This window comes from Pelmatolapia mariae, linkage group LG12 (assembly GCF_036321145.2).
Source record: "Pelmatolapia mariae isolate MD_Pm_ZW linkage group LG12, Pm_UMD_F_2, whole genome shotgun sequence".
Taxonomy (NCBI): Eukaryota; Metazoa; Chordata; class Actinopteri; order Cichliformes; family Cichlidae; genus Pelmatolapia; species Pelmatolapia mariae.
In genome coordinates, this window is record NC_086237.1 from 17,230,892 (window position 1) to 17,250,343 (window position 19,452).

Sequence of the window (19,452 nt, forward strand, 5' to 3'; positions counted from 1 at the left end):
GTGAACAGTCAGTCAGCAGCGGTGGCTGTCACGTGTGTCTGTGGGGATGTTTTTTAGCTGCTTTCATTTTTAAAATCTAGTCCAAGACTCTTTTTTTTCTTTCCCTTTTTTTTTTGTTATGACACACGCGCATGACTTACATTTATTCGACCCAGATAGCTTTTGTTTTTCCGTCGGCCCTGCATCATACTTTTTTGAAAAAGTATTTTTGTCTGTTTGCAATTATCTGTAACAAGAGCTGAGAATGAAAGACTGAACCAAGGTGGTGGCTAGAGCAGGGGCTGAGTGCTTGTGACTCATATTGAGGAATTTGTGTTCAATTAAAGCAAAATATTATTCTAACAAGCCAATGCAACATATTTTCCACTGCATGTTTGCTTTCCAGCTTAATGCTTCACCTTCAAGACCCTAATAGTCCATGCTAACATTGTGTTGTCCTTGTTGCAATTAACTGCAATCCAGTCGTTTGCATACATACAGTACACCACAGCTATGTTGAATGTTTTTCTGCCTGTCAGCTTGTAGCTCCTGCAGTGACTTGGTGGTGGGAAAGGACGCTGTTGTCCTCAGAGTATAGATGAAATGGTTATTCATGAGCTGGCCTGTCGCTACAGCTGACCTTGGTAAACACTCTGACCCACTTTATACTGCTATTTTAAAGGCTTGTATTTAAATTTATAAAGCGTTCATAGGTGTAGATTAAGAGTACTTGACCTCATGTTCCTCATTTCTCTCTATCTGCGCACCGAATTGTATTTTAGCACCCTAGCTGTGATCCCGGTGCTCGTACTGGCACACAGATTGACGTGTCCTGATTCTAATCAGGTATTTGAACAGTGCTTGCTCTCTCTAAGAAGCATTCATATCTCGGCAAACGTGAATCGATACATTTGTGCCTGCTTAAAAAAAAAAAAATCAGCGGTCTACAGTCGATTAAGCCTTTACCACTGATATCATCTTCCACAGGGGGATGAGAGCTCCCCGGGGAGTTTATTTTAGAAAAATCATTCGAGGTATGCGTGCATTCAACTCTGCTCACGTTTACTGATACAGTGTGACACTGACATTCACTTAACATGTCAGATAAAAGCCATGTTAGTGTGTCAGTAAAACAAGTGAGCGCTATCTGAATAGGTAGTGGCCTGAGAATGCCGCAGATTTTACTGCACCTGTGTCGCGGCAAAACAAGACACTATAAATGCAGTGCCTTTGGGATTCTTTCCCCCCCACTTTCATCTATGCCAGTAGGGGTGAAGACAGAGGAAAGGCGCTGTGAGAAATTAGTTTCACTCTTAAAGGGATATCTGCAAGCCTAACAGATGAAACTAGCACTGCAGCAATCAGCCCACAGCCCTATCAGCAAAATCAGCCTGAGACTAGCAGCTCCTTCTACTAGGACTAATGCAGCAGAACTCACAGATTCTCTACTCTCCCCCCTACACTCCCTCTGACACACTTTCCTCTTTGACCTTGGGATATGCCTGACGAGCTAGATTCTATGCCTATGTACTCACTAGGAATCCACACACACTTTCTCTCTTCTTTCCTCTTGTCAAAGCCACAGGGTTGATAAAATCCATTTAATCCATACCAACAACCCTTTTTCCACTGCAGAGCTCTTTGTCTTGCGTGTACTATGGTCGAGCAGCAAGAGTGTTTTACCCTCTCTGCTGGCCCCAGACTCCTGGAGAGTCACTCTATAGCAGTCCCAGTTATTCTACAGGGCTGCTATATAGGTGCAGAAATAGGAAATCAATAAAAGGCTCCCATGAATCAGCACTCTTGGCTGGTTCTGCTTGGCCAGTGTGCAACAGTCCTTGCCGCCCCACCTTTTCATTGTCTCGCCTTCTTCTTTCAATCCGGTGTCTGGCACTGAATTGAAAGATCCAACAACACAGATGGGCCTATTGAATTCACAAAGCATTTATTTTCCTGAACCGTGTTTGTCTAAGATGCTCAGGGTAATGGTTTAGCTGCTCGCAGCCCTTTCTGGGCAAATGAGAGCTGAGGAGAGGTTTACCTGTGTTTAATGGTTATTCATCAAGCTACATTACAGTACTTTATTCTGCTGTGAGAGAGAAAAGAAGAAAGGAGGCTGATCAGTGATAACCTGTGAGGTGGAATGCTACCATCTAGTGGCCATGTTCATTTTCTATCCTCTAAGGCCTAATCATGCCCAATTTAGTAAGATGCAGACATATTTATCCAACATGTCTTTTTCATATAGTCCCAACTGCCTTCCTTTTTTTAAAACACAGTTTATTCATTTAAACTTAATTTCCAGAAAAGGTATTTTGATGCAACGCCTTGCTGTTTCGGGGTCATCGTTGACTGTGCCGAGGACTATTTCTTGTTATGTTTTTGTACACTATTCTTGTCTGGTAAACGAGCAATCCAGGAATGTCTGAACGCATTGTTGCCGTTATTTATCCTCAGCTTTACCGAGCATCAGCGCTGTTTGAGACCATCCGCCACGAAGCCCAACACAGCACAGATTACAAGCTTTCTCTGTTTGACCTGCAAACCTCCTGCTACCAGGCTCTCCAAAGGGTCCTTGTCAGCCTTGGTACGTCAACACACTTTACTCACACTCTCAGTACTGCACGCTGTTATGACTTGTTTTTTGCTTTTGCCTCTGTGTGCTCCTGAACGATTTTAGACTTCATCCGCTAATCAAAGCTGACCTCTGAACTCCGCAGGCCACCACGACGAGGCCCTGGCAGTGGCAGAGAGGGGTCGTACAAGAGCCTTTGCTGATCTCTTGGTGGAGAGGCAGACGGGCCAGCAGGAGTCGGATCCATACACGCCGGTAACAGTGGAGCACATCTTGGATACCGTGAACAGCCAGAGGGCTTTGGTGCTTTATTTTTCTATGGCTGCTGGTTACCTGTACAGCTGGCTGCTGGCTCCAGGAGCAGGTAGGTTTGGACTCTAGCTGAAAACTTTTTAATGAGTTGCTGAAATCCTATCATGTCTGTCTGACTTCTGCTCCCACTGCTCTCCTGAATCTCTTTGTTTTACTTTGTTCTTTTATTCAAAACATTTAAGTGTGTGTACTTCCAATGCTACATTTTGGGTTTTTTTTACTTTAATAACCTGAAATGTGGCAAAAGCACAGAAAATGACTATAAAAAAATGGCTTAGAAATTTTGAAGTGGCACGATTTGTACAAAGACGATCAATAATATGAAATTATTCTGTCTGTACAGAAGCTACTTGGTTTAAAGCAAAAGCAGCCCCACGCTCACGCTTGCTTGTTCAAATCAAAGCAGATAAAAGGCCCAGAGGCTAGAGGCTTGTTTTGCACTGCAGGGGTAGGAAGGCCAGCTTTAACACTGAGCGACAGTGCCACCTGCCACTCCACTGCTAGGATTTGCCCCCCTGCCTCGCTTTTCACCCCCAGAAGGCATCTGCCTGTGAACTATGCTAATTGATTGTGTCACCGATAACGACACAGCCAAAACACCAGTGGCGTCATCTTCACACATGTCAACAGCAAAACACTTTGCTGTTACAACAAGTCTTCTCTGCTTTTGTGTCTCATGTTTGTTTTGTTTTCATCCGTTTTCTTGATATCGCTTTGTCCTGGCACTTCTTTATACACTCCTAAATCTTTCTCTCTTTTGTTTACACTCTGAGTAGCGCTGATGCTAGTGCAGCCCCTTTTGTTTGCCTTGTAAAATTCCAGTTGTACAAAGAAAAAAAGGGCGAATAAGCTACGGTGCATGTCGCCCGACTGCTGTGGCTGCCCTATTGCTGGCTTTGCTTTGACTCTCGTGTGAAGAGAGGAAATGAGAGCCGTGACCCATGTTCCAAGGCACAAGAGCCTGAACATTTGATCAAATCCAGCTCCCAGGCAACCAGATGAACTTGACCTCCAAGCACTAGTCATAAGGAGGGGAGGAACACTACAGGGACCGGAGTACATCTTCAAAGCATTGAATATTGCCCCAGGCTAAGAGGGAGCCACTTGCTCACTAATCGCCTGTCTGTCACTTCCTGGCATTCCCTGGCATCCAGCTGGTACACAAACATGTCCAGCTCTAAAGAGTCTGCAGTCAATAAATAGGGCTCCTAATGTCATGCTGTAATTACTCCACTAGTGTACATTCTGGCCCGAATGTGCATGCACGTGCATATTCACCGGAATCGCTTTACCCGTCTATTTAAACACATTTAATACAAAATGGTGAAACACACTGACACACCCACAAACCAGACACACACAAACAGCCCGTACTCGCCCGATGTGCTCTTCCCCACCTGCTTGAAACTTAGCCGAGCTCTCGCGGCAGGCACCAGATGGCACGGGCAGCCTACTCTTATCTTTTATTGAACAATATTTGTTTTATTCATTTTGCACCACAGATGCACTGCTGCACGTGCCCTCACTCACAGCTCTCAGTTGAAATAATCCAATATTGCCACCGGCGAGAGCGAGTAATAGGAACATATTAAAAAAAAAAAAAAAAAGGAAAGAGAGAGAGAGTGGAAAATAGTCGCTTTCATTTTTTTTGTCATTACACTTCATAACCACCTGAAAGCAGCCAGTCATATTTACCCTCCCCTCCTTTCTCTCTCTCACTCTCTCCACAGGCATCCTGAAGTTTCATGAGGTGTACCTGGGCGAGGGCGTAGCTGAAGGGGGGTCGGAATTCCAAGAGGGAGGTGTCAGCGGAGTGGTCAGTGGCTCCTCGTTGGAGCAGCACATCGCCAGTGCCCGTGAGGCTTTGGGGGTAGAGTCTTATTACAGCAGGTGAGGTGTAATAATGAAATGAAAACTCGATTTAGTTAGCTCATAATCTGTGTCACTTCCTTTTCCCTCTTTAATAACTCACTTTGTTGATTATGGCTTAGCGTACACTCGTTGCACATGTATTTGTTTTAGTTTCCCTTAAAGAGAGCCACATTTTAGGTAGATTAAGTAAATGAATTGCACAAAGCTGATTTACCAAGTCGACATACTGCAAATTGTGCAAATTGTGTTGCATGTAATGCTGGAAAAAAAAGCATGTCTTATTTTGCACCCGATGTTGTTGAGATAGTTGCCGCTAGCAGTCTTCATTTATTTGTAATGAGAGGGGGAGAAGTTATCAGAACAAGTGCATAATTGGCACGGGTGGATGGCTCAAAGCTGTGAGTCCAGTGCCAAAACTTTGGCTCTGTCCCGTAGCTCTACATTCAGTCCTCGTCCTGCATGTTGTCCTCAATAATACTGGTATTAAACTAAACTGACTAAACTGAGCTTAATGTAGAGTGTTAGATGGAGAAGGAGAATTCAGGTACTAGATTCATGCAGGGGTGTGTCTTCTTTTATAGACAGCCACGGTAATTTTTGCACTGAGCTGATGGGGTTTGCAGTGTTTCAGGCTTTTAATCGCTGTGTGCTTTCACAGCTTTTACATGCCTTATTGAAATGTCTGTGAAAAGAAAGCTATTAACGGGACTGTGTTGACATATTAGATTAATGTATGAATGTTACTATATCTAATAATGACTTTATTAAATATCTAAAGCCTGACACAGCCTGCAGAAAAAAAGTCAAGAGCAATGTGTGCATTTACGCACACGGCACAGTATTATTAACGTCATTAACACACAGACGGCTCGGGAACTGGTGCTAAATAATTTCTTCTGCTCTTTTACGCGTGGGACAGGTGAGTTGTTAAACACATATTTCAGATTTATACGGTGGATGAGTTTGTAATAAATCCTCCACTTCAGTCCTCAGGACCACACACAGCCGCCAGCAATGTCTGTCACAAGAGTTTGCCCTTATATCAAAACATTTTCATTCTTCTTCCGCCTCTCAGTTATCTGAATTGCCACGCTGTTTTCAGAGAAAAACACGCATAAAACCTGCTTTTTATGTTATTATTGTTATTATTGTTCTTCCGTCTTCACCCACCCTCGGCTGGTGTGTTCGTTTTCCTGGTAGAAGCTTGGCCGTTACTGAAATGAACTAGTGCCATCTTTGTTTATAAATTAGCACACTGTTAGTAGATCACCTGCAAATCTTTCCGCAGCTCTTGTGAGGCCTGTTCAACACCATCGATTCATCCTGTGCATTTCTGGCTACTTTTACGCACAGTTTTTTAATCTATCAGTGACAGAGTACCAGTCATCACCTCAGTTATAAGGAATAATACTCACAGCCTCAATATAAGCAATCTCAAATGTCAGCAAATTCCTAGAGGGACGTGATGGGAATGTGCAAAGAAGCTTCCCTCTAGTTTTCCATCACATCAGTTTTGATAGTTTCAGCAAACTCCCTCCAGGAATTTGTTGACATTTGTGAGTCCTTATATTGATGCTATTAATATAATTTCCTACACTAAAGCGATGAAGTAAGATTGCTGAAACTATTGTAATTGATGTGAGGGAATGTTCAAAAAAGTGGTAAAACTACAGGGACAAACATCTTTGCACCCAAAAAATACTCTCCACAACAAAGTGCAGGGATACACGAGGTAAAAAAAAGTCCCAGCATTTTACCACATATAAAACACTGGGTCATGACCACATGGCAATTAACACGTAATGCACCAGAACAAGCATAAGTAGGTTATAAAGATTCCCCTCAGCAGTCTAAATCAGGCCTTAGCAGAAGAAGGGTTGTTTTATTGTGAGTGTGTGTGTAAAAGAGTGTGATGCTTCCTGTGATGACAGACATCCACTACCTGCTTAAAGGGCTTTGCTCTCCCCCCCAGTGGGAATAAATGAGATGGAATAATGGCTCTTCAGATAGCTCGAGGTGTTGAATCCACCTAACAGACAGTCAGTCTGACAACCCAAGGAAAAGAGAAGGTGGTTACTGTAACCTTAAGGAAGAATGGGGAGGAAGGTTCAGAGGAGACGCTAAAATCAGTGAGCCAAAAGTCAAAGAAGAGGCTGGTAGTGAATAGAGATCTAACACACAACAGGGGATGTAGTCATATGTGTAGGGCATGTAAAGTGTTCTGAGATGTATCAAAAGTTCAAATCACCCATTGACATCCTTGGAGCTACACTGTACTTGACGTTCGCCATGTTTCTCTAGTTGGAGTTTGATCCATAGTGACCAGCTGCTCCACCCAGTGCCAGTCTCTTCCACCCCTAGCAGTCTGGCCCTCCTGCCCCATTACCAGCTCATTTACTTCTCCAATGGGAAGTTGCATACACACCACTGCGCCTGGATGGGCACCATATGGCCCCACTTACCAACCCATTCAGTCTCCAGAGTGCAGAGAAAGGGAGGCAGCACTCTGAAATGAGTGTCTACAGAATGAATGGGATGGAGAAAAATGGAGAGGAGCATATGTGTGTGAAAGACAGGATAATAAAGAGAGCGGAAGACACAGCTTTTGTGATAGTCGAAATCTGCGTATTAACATGTGGAACCTCTCCATCTTTTTGAAAATCCAGTCTGAATAGGTCTGTTACCATGTACATTCCCGGAGAGCGAATCTCAGTGTGAGCCACGTACTGTGGCTTTAAGAATTGCAGTGGTAGGTGCACAAGGCAATCAGAGATCTCATGGTGGTTCCAAGAAGTTCATGCAGCTGGTGTGAGATACTCTAAGAGTTGCATGATATCAAAGGAGAGGTTCACGCATGAAGGGCGAGATGAGAGAGTGGTGGCGAGCTAGTGATTGGGGGGGGATGACACCCCCGCGACTGGATCAGCATTACTGGCATTATATTGAAAGGATTACAATCAGGCTGTTGGATCCAGGCTGAAAAAAAGAGGCCAAGTGTGTGAGGGTTGAACGGTGTGTGTTTTTTGGCAGATCAGAAGTGTCTGGGTGTGTGTGTTTCTGTGAGTACTTGATTTATCCGCAGCGAAACAATATAAGAGTGTATTGTCTGCTGTGCTCACATGCTTTTTTTTCTCTTGGCAACATTTCTGTGGCCTTGGATGCCTCTCACTCCATCTCTTTCTCTCTTTCAGAGGGTGCTCAAGCAGTGAGACTGAGAGTGAGGCGGGAGATTTGTTGGATCAACAATTTGAGGAGCTCAACAACAAGCTTAACTCCGTCACTGATCCAACGGGCTTCCTGCGCATGGTGTCCAGAAACAACCTGTTCAACAGGTAGGGGGGTTTTGATGCACATCACCTCAATGTTCCTTGGCTGTTAATGAGTGGCAGTGTTAACCACCAAATGCTACTTAGACCCACTTTTGCACAAAGAAGAAGATTAAAAGTCTCTGCTCGAGTAAGGAGATTCGTGGGTATTGTGGCTCATCTGTGAAAGGACTCTTTTCTCCATTGTTTAGCCAGCGCAGAGGCAGCATGTGAATCCTCCTTATTAAATAGACTGAGTAAAGCCAAAGCTGCTAAAGCCCTTATCAACTGTCTACTCTGATGGAAGCCCTGTGTGTGCGTGAATGTGGTCACATGTGCGTGTGACTGTTTGCCAGGCGCAGACATGGAGATGAATGTGGTTTTAAAATGTTTGCCATGTCTGTGTTTGTTATGCAGATTTATGAGATTTTAGTGAGAGCGCCACTGGCTTGTTCACAGCATTATTTATTGACACTATGCAGAGTATTCATTTACATTGGGCTGATTGGTAAGGTATACCGACGATGTGCGTGAATGTGTGTGCATACTTGTGTGTCTGGGTCATATTTCCCTGTCCTCGTCCACAGTTGAGCTGTTCTTTGATGAGAGGGTAATTCCAGCTTTAATTGAGTCTTGGTGCTCATTAAGCCCCTTTAATGGGCTGCCGGTAATAATCCCCTCATTCTTTTGGGCCCTTAAAAAAAAAAAATCTGAATTATAAAGCTCATCATGCTTAGGAGCCTGTCGTCTGTCACAATACCAAAAGCAAGAGAAAATTGAGAAAACCTCTTTGTCCTCCATACATCTTGAGGTTTGGTGTCAGATAATCTGTGTGTTATTCAAGAGCTCTTTTTGAATTCACTTTCTCCTGCTATTTTTCCTTACATGTTAAGATTTAGGCTATTACCATTTAATGGAATGAATTTATATGAATAATTCAGGATTTTGATAGTTATGTATTACAAAGAGAAAGGATACGTTTATTTAAAAAAAAAAACTTAATTGAATAACATTTAAATTAAAATAGGTACAGGGCAACTATGCTCACACTTATGAGATGTGTGAATTGCCCTGCTTTAACACTGAGATCTCGTCTTCAGTACGGAGCTTGGAAGGATTACTGTGGGAAAGTGATAATGAAAGTCTCTTTGTGTCTTCGTTGTGTAACTTGATGACATTGTTTAATGATCTTGCAGTTCTCTGTAAAATTCTGCCAAAAGGATGGTGCAAGGTTTATTTTATCAGCGCTACAAAGACAGCCAATATAATAAGCTTAGAGGTACAGTAAGTATTTTTTAGGTTATTAAATAGAAAAAAAGAATATTGTATTCATAGTTATACGTGAATTCGTGTGTAATTACATGCTCTAACAAAATCATGCGTTCTCATAAACTTAGAATTAATAGTTAAAGATACACAAACTGGAGCAAGTGCCAGTTTGTTGAAGCCGCCGTGTTGCCCTGTCACGTTGTCATGGCCATTTCACCAGCCACATACGCAGTACACCTTATACGTTACTTTGAATTTAAAGATCACCAATAGCTCTTTCCAACTATATTCGACCATTTAACATTTGTACATGTATATTTTCATCATCTCTTTCTCATAGTGTCTTTCTCCTCCTCCTTTCCACCTCATCCTCTTCCTCCTTATCTCAAGCTTCATCTCCTGAACAGAAGCTAGGGCTGTAACACAAAAATTTGAATAAACGTGTGTATTTATTCATGCAGTTAAATATTGTCACCAGGTAATTAGATGCCAATGTTAGGCTTGAATGTCCTAAAAATAAACCTTTAAAAATATCGTCTCACACATTTCCTGAGTTTATTTGCAAGGTGTCCGAGCCCAGCAATGTTGGATCCACTTCAAATGAAGTTCCCTTAATGCTGGCTAACAGCAGCTAACAGTGGCAAAAGATCAGCTCTTAAGTTCAGGATATCATCAACAATTCGTCTCAGTATCACTGACATGAGACAGGAGTGAGACCCAGCCTTCATTCACAAAGTCTGACAGCCTCTTCCAGAATACATAGACATGCATATTGATAGCTGAGGTAAACAGCAGATTGACAGCCTACACTCACAGATAAACGACATCCAGAGTTCTTTATCCTACATTGGCCACCGTAGCCAGGATTACACACCTGAATTTGGATGGATAACAAAACAGAGCTCAGTTGCCTGCAAGCTGCAATCCACTGACATCTAGTGGTGAGATTTCACACACTGCACCTTTAAATGTATACTAGAGGATGATTTATTTATCTCTGATTACCACGCAGATGACACTTAAAGACCCGTCTTTCACTTACAGCCACTGAATGCAATCTTCACGTTCAGCCTCTCTACAGCTCCCAGTCTTTTCTTTTCACTGTTTCCCTTTACACTTGACACTCACCTTCTTTTGGCTTATCCCTTGTCTCCTCACTCATTCTTCTTGTCAGGCTAACAAACGATTGTTTTGCTTTCCCATGGAGCCTTATGCCAAGGCCTGGGAGATAGACAGAGTGTCGGGAGGCTGGAGGAAAGCCAGTGGCCTGGGGCTACCAGAAGGGCAGGATAGATGTCTGTTGGCTGGGTCCGGAAGAAATTCTGGCTGGTGGAACAGATGGAGGAGTAGTGACAAGTGTGACTATAAAGCTTGGCCCTGCTAGGAAAAAGGAAAAGGCTTCTAGCCCCTCAGCCACCATTAGCACAGTTCTCAGTATGCTGACTTTCTCTATGTGAGCTGAGGGCTGTCATTCCCTTCACACAGCAGACAGGCATCCAAAACACATTGTGCTGTTATCTTGAGTTGGTTTGTTGATAAAGATTGAAGACAGTCACAAAACTAACAGATGATGGGATGTTCTGAATTTAAAATGTTGAAGAAAATGCATGAATGGTGCTCTCCTTCTGTGGTGATTCTGCCAGTCTGGCCCCTATTTAGGCCAATAAGCGCTAGATAAGCAGTGCAATACTGCCATCTAGTGGAGCTTTACATATTGACATGGTAAACTGAGTGAATTGAAACAGTCTTTGTATTATACTTGCCTTCCCAAGGGCTAACAACAAATTATTATATCCTACCCTCAACTACCTCCTCTTGGATTAAATTTGTTCTATATTTGAGCAGATATATGAATGTGATGATCCTCTGCGACACATTATCTATTAAATTAAAAATGGACTTTGTCATCCACTTTCACAACACACAGGCAAAACTGCTTTTTGGAATTAACAAGAAGGCCAGAAAGGCCCAAAGAAATAGTGTTATTTGAACAGTTTAAAGTTGGTTTAGTCTCAGCAAGGACTCCTAACTCAAAAATCATGAAGAATCTTAAGTGTCTGAAACTTTCTTGAGGTTTTCAGGATTAAAATGATAACTACAGTACTTTGTTTTGTGTCTCTGCAGGAGTTGCCAGAGTATGACAAGCCTGTTCAGCAACACAATGTCTCCTGCCAAAGATGGCAACTCTTCCCTGCCCCGTCGCTCCAGCAACCTTGGAAAACCTCCACTGCGGGCACTTTATGATTTGCTCATCGCACCTATGGAGGGGGTAAGTACTACTTCGGCGGGGTATTGCCTGTCTGTTGAGGCAGTTGTGTGACAGAGAGAAGAAAACACAATAGGGTGCTTTTGAGAGGAACAGAAAAGCAGAAAAAAATGAATTTCCTTTATATGATTAAGTGTTTTCATATCCTTGCCTCACAGGGCTTGATGCACTCCAGTGGGCCTGTTGGCAGACACAGGCAACTAGTGATGGTGCTGGAGGGAGAACTGTACCTCATCCCGTTTGCTCTGCTAAAAGGAAGCTCTTCTAATGAATACTTATATGAGCGTTTCAGCCTCATTGCTGTGCCCTCCATTCATGGCCTTGGAACCAGTGCAAAGGTACAGCTTCTTATTTAAACTTTGTCACATTTTTACAATCTGTAATGCTATAACAAACTATTCACCATCCGTCCTAAGCTTTGCTGTGCTACAAGGTAAAATTTGTTGATGTCCTCTAAGGCTCATTCTCGGCGTCCTGGACCAGCCCCATGCGGCGGCGTCTCAATGGCAGCAGTGGTGGGTAACCCGAGACTTCCCTCACCTGTGATGGATCGCTGGCTGTGGGGACCTATGCCGTCTGCAGAGGAGGAAGCACTAATGGTGGCTGAGCTGCTGGGATGCCAACCCCTTGCTGGCTCTTCTGCCACAAAGGAGAGGGTCATGAGTGCTCTAACACAGGCTGAATGCGCCCACTTCGCCACCCACATTTCTTGGAAATTAGCTGCTCTGGTGCTCACCCCAAACCCTGAGGCTGTGCCTGGGGGAGCAAGCGCCAATGTGGGAGTGGGAACAGTGGGAAGAGGTGCAGGGGGGAGAACAGGCAGCAGTGGCCGAGGCAGAAAGGGCTCCACTGGAAGTGGCTACACCATCCCAGAGTCTCTCCACATGCAGGATGACAGCAGTGATGTGGAGAGCATCTGTGACAGCCCGCCCCTTCAGGAGTTCCTGCTTACAGCTGCAGATATTTTGGATCTGAGATTGCCCGTCAAGCTGGTTGTGCTGGGGTAGGTAGACTGGCAAAGGGATACAACTAAATAGTGATTTTTTTTTAATGTAGATTTAAAGTCATTAAAAAACCATGAGATTAACCATACTGAAGATCTGAATTCAAAATTGATTGACAGACATGAAATTCATTAAATACTCAAATGTACTTAAAATGTACATCATGATTTATTTGATAAGCACAGGGTAGAATACCAAATTTCAAGCTTGACATTTTAGTTTTACAGTTTTCACATTTGAGCCTTGTCTTTTCGTGGCTACAGGTCATACCAAGAGTCCAGCAGCAAGGTCACAGCAGATGGTGTTGTGGGACTGACTAGAGCTTTCCTGGCTGCTGGGGCTCAGTGTGTACTTGTGTCCTTGTGGCCTGTCCCAGTTGCTGCCTCCAAGGTTTTTGTCCATGCCTTCTACTCCGCCCTTCTCAACGGGACCAAAGCTAGTGCGGCACTGGCAGATGCCATGAAGACTGTCCAGAGCAGCAAGCAGTACTCACACCCTTCCAACTGGGCAGGTCAGGGATGAAATTCCTTTATGCATTATTTCAACATTAGTAATAAACAAAGTAGTTAAAAGAAGATCCCTGTGAAACTGAGCTCTTCTTACTTTATTTCTTTTTTCCAGGATACATGCTGATTGGCAATGATGTGAAGCTTAACAGCCCATCTTCCCTAATTGGCCAAGCTTTAGCTGAGATTCTACAGTATCCAGATCGGGCTCGCGATGCTCTGAGAGTTTTACTTCACTTGGTGAGACATGCACCGTTACTTACTTTACAAGATGTCACAGTCAGCACTGCTCAAAAACACTGATGGTGCATTGCTGTGCTCACTGCAGGTGGAAAAGTCTCTTCAGAGGATACAGAATGGCCAGCGTAATTCCATGTATACATCCCAGCAGAGTGTGGAGAACAAAGTAGGGGGTGTCCCTGGTTGGCAGGCTCTGCTGACAGCTGTGGGCTTCCGTCTTGACTCTGCAGGCACCGGTATCCCCGCTGCTGTCTTCTTTCCCACTGCTGACCCAGGAGACAGGCTTCAGCAGTGCAGCACCACCTTACAGTCACTGCTGGGTATGTAGACAATGTAGCTATTTAAAACAAACCAAGTTATTTACAATGTGCCCAAGGTTATGGATTTATAAATACTAGCAAATCCCTGTGCTATGACAACTTATTTGGCTTATAATGTTGGGAAATTGAACATTTCTCATTGAATAAAGTTAAAGGTTTAAATACTGTTTGTATTTGATATTGTTTGTCTTTGCTGTAATGCTGCCATCATTATGATGCTAAGCTTCTGTTACACAGCAGCACTGATTCCTACCTGAGCATTAATAAAAATAACATTTTTTTTTAAATGACAACAACAACCAAAACATTGCCCTAAAATTTTGATGTCAAATAATCCAATTAAATGAGAAAACACACTTTATTTACCAAAAAATGCACACGAAGATTACTCTAAATCCTGTGAGCATTTAGTGTTATGCTTGTCACTAAACATAGCTTATTATAGCCCCAACAGGAGTTGCAAGGTTGTTGTCATGCTGCAGGATGAGTTTGAGACCAGGGCACCTTCCTGGCATCACTCTGTGATAGAATCTCAGAACATTTTAACACAATTTATGTTTGTGCCATTTCATTGTTCCATGTATCGCCCCATGTTTAGCACTTTTTTTTACCACTACCATTTAAACCAATGTGCCTTGTTAATGAATGATGAAGAACTTCCTTTGATCCAATCCCTTAGGTCTGCCACCGCCAGCTCTCCAAGCTTTGTGCAAACTCATTACAGCTTCAGAGGCAGGAGAGCAGCTCATCAACCGGGTAGGTCCCTGCAGCTCTGAACAAATGCTGTTGAACTTTGTACCCAGTGCCCACTGGTCTTTGGTTCAAATGACAAATACCATTCCTGTTACTTAGAGTTAAAAAGTATTGTAGCAGTCCTCTTTCACTTTCTTTGAAACTTTGCCACACCTTTGTATTATAAGTGCGTTACTAGAAGAAGCATATCAGTGATTTTATCACTGTGTAATTTGGTAATGTCAGGACTGGATACGCTCTAATGAACTGGCAACTCAAGCTGGAGCTTAATCTGCATTGAAATGCTGCACTGAATTCTAACTAGTTCCCCGAAGTCTTAACTACAGTCTGAGTCCTGTTCTCTTTTTCCCCAAGCTTATGACACCAGAGAATTAATCTGGGACTGACGTAGTTTATCCCTGTTTACGTGTAACATGTGGCTGTCACATGCTTACAGTCAACAAGTTAGTTTGTGATTGGCAATTTTCATAGCCTCAAAATGTAAGCGTGTGTGTGTCAGTGGACAGACTGTGGAAACACTTGATCTAATCTATATATGCTGCAAGCATTAAACTTTAATCTGTTAAACCACTAATGTTACTTGTTGCTGTATCCTCTTGTTGCCATAAATCCTTGTACTTTACTCTTTTTCTTTTTTTTTTCCTTTTCTTTCTTTTTTTTTTTGCAAATGGCCTGTGTGCATGCCATTAAACGCCTGTTTTCTCTCCCCTGCTCCTAACGTGTGGTCTGAAGGCTGTTAAAAATATGGTGGCGATGGTAAGTGTGCATTCACTACCAGCACTCCATCCCATGCTATCTTGTTAAATCACTCTTTACTGTCTGTTCTGCTAAACTCTCTTTGTATTGGCGAAAATGCATGTTGTTTTTCCTCTCCACATGTAAAGTTTACTGTCTTGTGTTGTTCATAATTTTTCCTTTGCTAGTTTTCAGTCAAATCTAAGGGATTTGGGGGTATTTAAGATTTAGAACTTGGGTTTGGTTCAGGTCAAAGGAATGTTTCAGGGTGGAAGCGGGGATAAATCTGTGATGTAAAAAACCCTTTCTCAAACGTGTCGGGTGAAATGAGGAGAAGAGGTTTCTGCACAGTTGCGTCAAGTTGACAAAGATGTCTCTGTTCAAAGCAAAGTAATCCCCAAACAAAACACGTAAGTGTGCTCTCGGGCCGCGTGTTAAACCCTACAAAGCCCAAACCCTTTCAGCTCAGCTTACCTACAGTTATTTTATTGCCAAGATTGCTCGTGCACTGGGCTCAGACATATTTTTTTAGGACACAGGCTTATACAAGATACATGACTATTTTTTAATTGGACGACTTAAAGAGAAGAAAATGAAATCATTATTAAAAGGAAGAAGCTGTATAATTTTTTACTTGGGTTATTTAAGTTACTGATGCAACGCTTTGATCACCCAGTTCTCTTTTAAGCCGTTAATTACATCTCCACTACTTTATTGTAATGTTGTCCCCTGTCTTTTTCAGCTCCACCAGGTGCTAGTCCAACTACAGACAGGAGAGAAAGAACAGGATTTCTCCCTGCTGCCCATTCAGGTGTCCATTAGTGTGCAGCTATGGAGACTGCCAGGATGCCATGAATTTCTGGCTGCTCTTGGTTAGTCATCTATTATGTAAAAAAAAAAAAAAAGTCCCTATCCTATTGTCTACCATATGTCTATTTAAGTTACAGCTGTTGTCCTGTTTTGCGTGTGCAGGGTTTGACTTATGTGAGGTAGGCCAAGAAGAAGTAGTACTGAAGACAGGCAAGCTAGCCAACCGCCGCACCTTGCACTTTGCTCTCCAGTCTCTGCTGGCACTCTTTGGTAAGTAAATGTATTTATTTGCTTATGCACTTTCATTCTTTACTGATTGTTGTTGAGCTCCTAACTTGATTCCCTGTACACTGGAATCTGAACTGTGCATTGGCACTTTTTAACAGCCTGTTTTTATCCTGTGTTTATCTCATGTCACATTTTTCATCATCTCTTTTCTTTTATGTTCAGACTCCACAGAACTGCCCAAGCGCTTGAGCCTGGACAGCTCATCCTCCCTTGAGTCCCTAGCTTCAGCCCAGTCTGTGTCAAACCCCCTGCCCATGGGATACTCAAGCCTTCCCTTCTCTCCTCCTTGCCTGGACAATCAAGCATCTGATGCCATTTCTGTTTATAGCCTTAGCTCTGTAGCCTCCTCTATGAGCTTTGCTTCCAAGTCAGACTGTGATTTCCTTGCTCATCGGCAGCGCGGTGGGGTCACAGCACACTACTCGGTCCACAAACACCCTCATGTTCCTCGCAGTCGCTCGTCTCCCCATGGAGCAGCTGCTGCAGTGGCGGGAGCCCGCGGAGATGAGGAGGAATATGAGGGCTTTTCCATTATCAGCAGTGAGCCCCTGGGAAGTCATTGTGACTCTCTGCCTTTGCCACCAGGCCACAGCCAGCGCCACCACCGGGGAGGCAGGGGTGTCGTCGGTGGCTCCAGCACAGGAACGGGGAGAGGGTACACTGTATCTGTATCATCGAGGGGCAGTGTCAGCACCCCAACATCTCCCGTCAAAACAAACCTGGTGCCCAGCCCAAACTCACCGTTTCAGAAAGTCGGTAAGGTGAGCAGCTCAGATACAGGAGAATCTGACCAGTCCAGTACTGAGACGGACAGCACTGTCAAGTCTCAGGAAGAAAAAACTGTCCCTCTAGATCCTCAGGAACTGGCCCAGAAGATTCTGGAAGAGACTCATAGCCATTTGCGTGCTGTGGGTAGTCTTCAGAGGGCTGGTGCAGAGGCCGGGACAGCTGGAGGAACCTCAGCACGGAGTAGCGCATTCCGCTCTTCTGAAACTAGTGCGTTCAGCCGTCCTAACAGCGGCGCTAGTGGTCGAGCTCAGTCTTCCCCAAGACCCAAACCTCCCTCCCGATCTTCTTCACTGCAGAAGATAAGCTCTGGCTACAATAGCCCTGCGGTCTCTGAGTCTTCCCAAAAGGAGGGCAGCCATCCTTCACCCACTTCAGACACTCACGCACAGTTCAAATTAAAGTACCCGAGCTCCCCGTACAGTGGCCACATCTCTCGTTCCCCGAGCAACGTGTCTCCCAGTTCTGGTCACCAGTCCCCTGCTGGTAGTGCTCCATCTCCTGCTCTTTCCTATTCCTCTACAGGCTCTGCCTGCTCTACATCAGCTGACACGCCGGATTTGGATCGACTAAGAAGAGGGGTCATTGATGAAAAAGTACAAGCTATCCACAATCTGAAGACCTTTTGGGCTAATGCTGCAGCCCAACAACAGCAACATCTAGGTCCCGTCAAAGCTGTCCACAGCACACCTGGTCCTCTCGCCTCTGCCAGCAGAGATGTACTAAGCCTTCTGAACCTCTCCCCGCGCCACTGCTCCCCTAACGACACCCAAGACAGCCTGGAGCTGCGGGAGCTGGGGCTGCAGTCACTGGATAGGGGTAGCAAGAACTCTTCCAATGGACATCACTGCTCCAACCCCAGAAAAGTGGCCCCATCACCTACTATTTCCACTAGCAGTAGCCCTGGTGCTCGTTCTATCCGACTACCTGCTGGCAATGGATACAAGTTCCTGTCACCTGGAAGATTTTTCCCTTCCTCTAAATGCTGAGACATTTAAAATGGTCCAATACTTTTACCTATCATTTACTATCCTGGGTGCTGGAGGGGTAGGGCACTTTTTGGGGACCGCCATTGGTCCATCAAGGTTGACTGACAGCGAGAAGGATTTCTTTGGTTGTGAGTTTGATTCTGCAGAGGCACATGAGTGCTTTAGAGAGTGTCTAGTCTTTGTGCCCATAACACTGTAAATGGCAATGAGAAAAACTCAACGACCTGATACTGTGTTTGTGTGTAACTGTGTGTCAGGTAGATGTAAATGCCAGTCGGTATTTTTTTCCCCAAAAAACGTTGCTGTTTGTGTGGGCTAAGATGCAACAGCTATGACTGATTTCTTCCATTTTATTTTTGTTTTTAAATTTAATGGTTATTGTTATTGTTTGTTATTGTTATTAATATAATAATTATTATTATGTTTTGTAAATTAATTCCAGTGTTTCACAATCAGTATTAAGCGTTTTTATATGATTAAAAAGTGAACAAACCTGTACCATGTAAAGATGGATAGAGTGGAGAAAAAGATTTAATATTTTTTATTGAAATCAAAAGGGCATTTTGCCTGATTTCTTTGTGAATTGAGTGTCTGCTCTGAAGCATGGATTCTCTTGCTATTCAGTGTTAAGTACCATGTATGACTTTTTAGCCCATGATTTTTTTAGATTAAACATGAAAGTTTCATGACAACCATCTGTCATTTATCAGTAAACTGTTTCAATAAAGCATCATGTTTGCTTTCTTGTATTCTTGACATTATTCTCTTGTGTGGCTTCATACATCTATAGAGACCTTATTCCAGTTCAAGTTGGGGCGGCTGTCCAAAAAAGAGAAATGATTAGCATATCATTTAAATCCTAGATTTACTTGAATATAGTACAAATATAACATGGCTAAAGCTGAAAGTAATATGAACAATATAGTGAGAAAAATATTTGCCCTCTTTTTGTCACGTCAGATCCTCTGGAGTAGAGAGAGCAGACGCAAATGCAGACTAAGAACTGAACTTAACGAAAAGCAAACAGTTTATTTTTGGCTGTACAAAAAAATTAAAAAGAAAGATGGACGGGGACTAAGGTTAAACTAACAATGCTAAACTGGGGGAAGGTATATACTAAACACTAGATACCTGGAATGTGAAAACCTGAAACATGGAAACCGAGATCAGAAACATGAGCTTAGATGAACAGACGATATGACGAGGGACAAAAGGAAACTCGCACAATAAATACACAAAAGGATGATCAGGGAAGTAGAGGCAGCTGGACAACACAGGAGGAACAAATCAGACTGAACAAAGTGAACACAATGGATACAGGACAAGAGACTATCAAAATAGGACAGGAAACAACAGACGCAAGCTTGACACAGTGACTGGGGAGACACGAGTAAACACGGCGACAAAGACTAACTAAACACAGAAGAAGATTAGACACTGAGA

At 43.4% G+C, this 19,452-nt stretch overlaps 1 protein-coding gene across 3 annotated transcripts in view; it reads left to right on the forward strand.

The window, feature by feature from the left end:
- The window catches only part of LOC134638441 (tetratricopeptide repeat protein 28-like), a 178,096-nt gene extending 159,363 nt beyond the window's left edge, over positions 1-18,733 (forward strand). For 2 of the 3 annotated variants that reach the window (XM_063489064.1, XM_063489066.1), the window contains 15 exons: positions 2,437-2,566; positions 2,700-2,918; positions 4,597-4,756; positions 7,930-8,070; positions 11,437-11,581; positions 11,737-11,916; positions 12,037-12,581; positions 12,846-13,093; positions 13,204-13,328; positions 13,417-13,648; positions 14,328-14,404; positions 15,134-15,157; positions 15,879-16,008; positions 16,109-16,216; positions 16,397-18,733. In XM_063489064.1, coding sequence (XP_063345134.1) covers positions 2,437-2,566; positions 2,700-2,918; positions 4,597-4,756; positions 7,930-8,070; positions 11,437-11,581; positions 11,737-11,916; positions 12,037-12,581; positions 12,846-13,093; positions 13,204-13,328; positions 13,417-13,648; positions 14,328-14,404; positions 15,134-15,157; positions 15,879-16,008; positions 16,109-16,216; positions 16,397-18,009 — 4,077 coding nt within the window. In that variant the 3' untranslated portion in view covers positions 18,010-18,733. The remainder of the gene's footprint in view (positions 1-2,436; positions 2,567-2,699; positions 2,919-4,596; positions 4,757-7,929; positions 8,071-11,436; positions 11,582-11,736; positions 11,917-12,036; positions 12,582-12,845; positions 13,094-13,203; positions 13,329-13,416; positions 13,649-14,327; positions 14,405-15,133; positions 15,158-15,878; positions 16,009-16,108; positions 16,217-16,396) is intronic. The other variant, XM_063489065.1, reaches the window with a different exon arrangement.
- Positions 18,734-19,452: the final 719 nt, after the last annotated feature.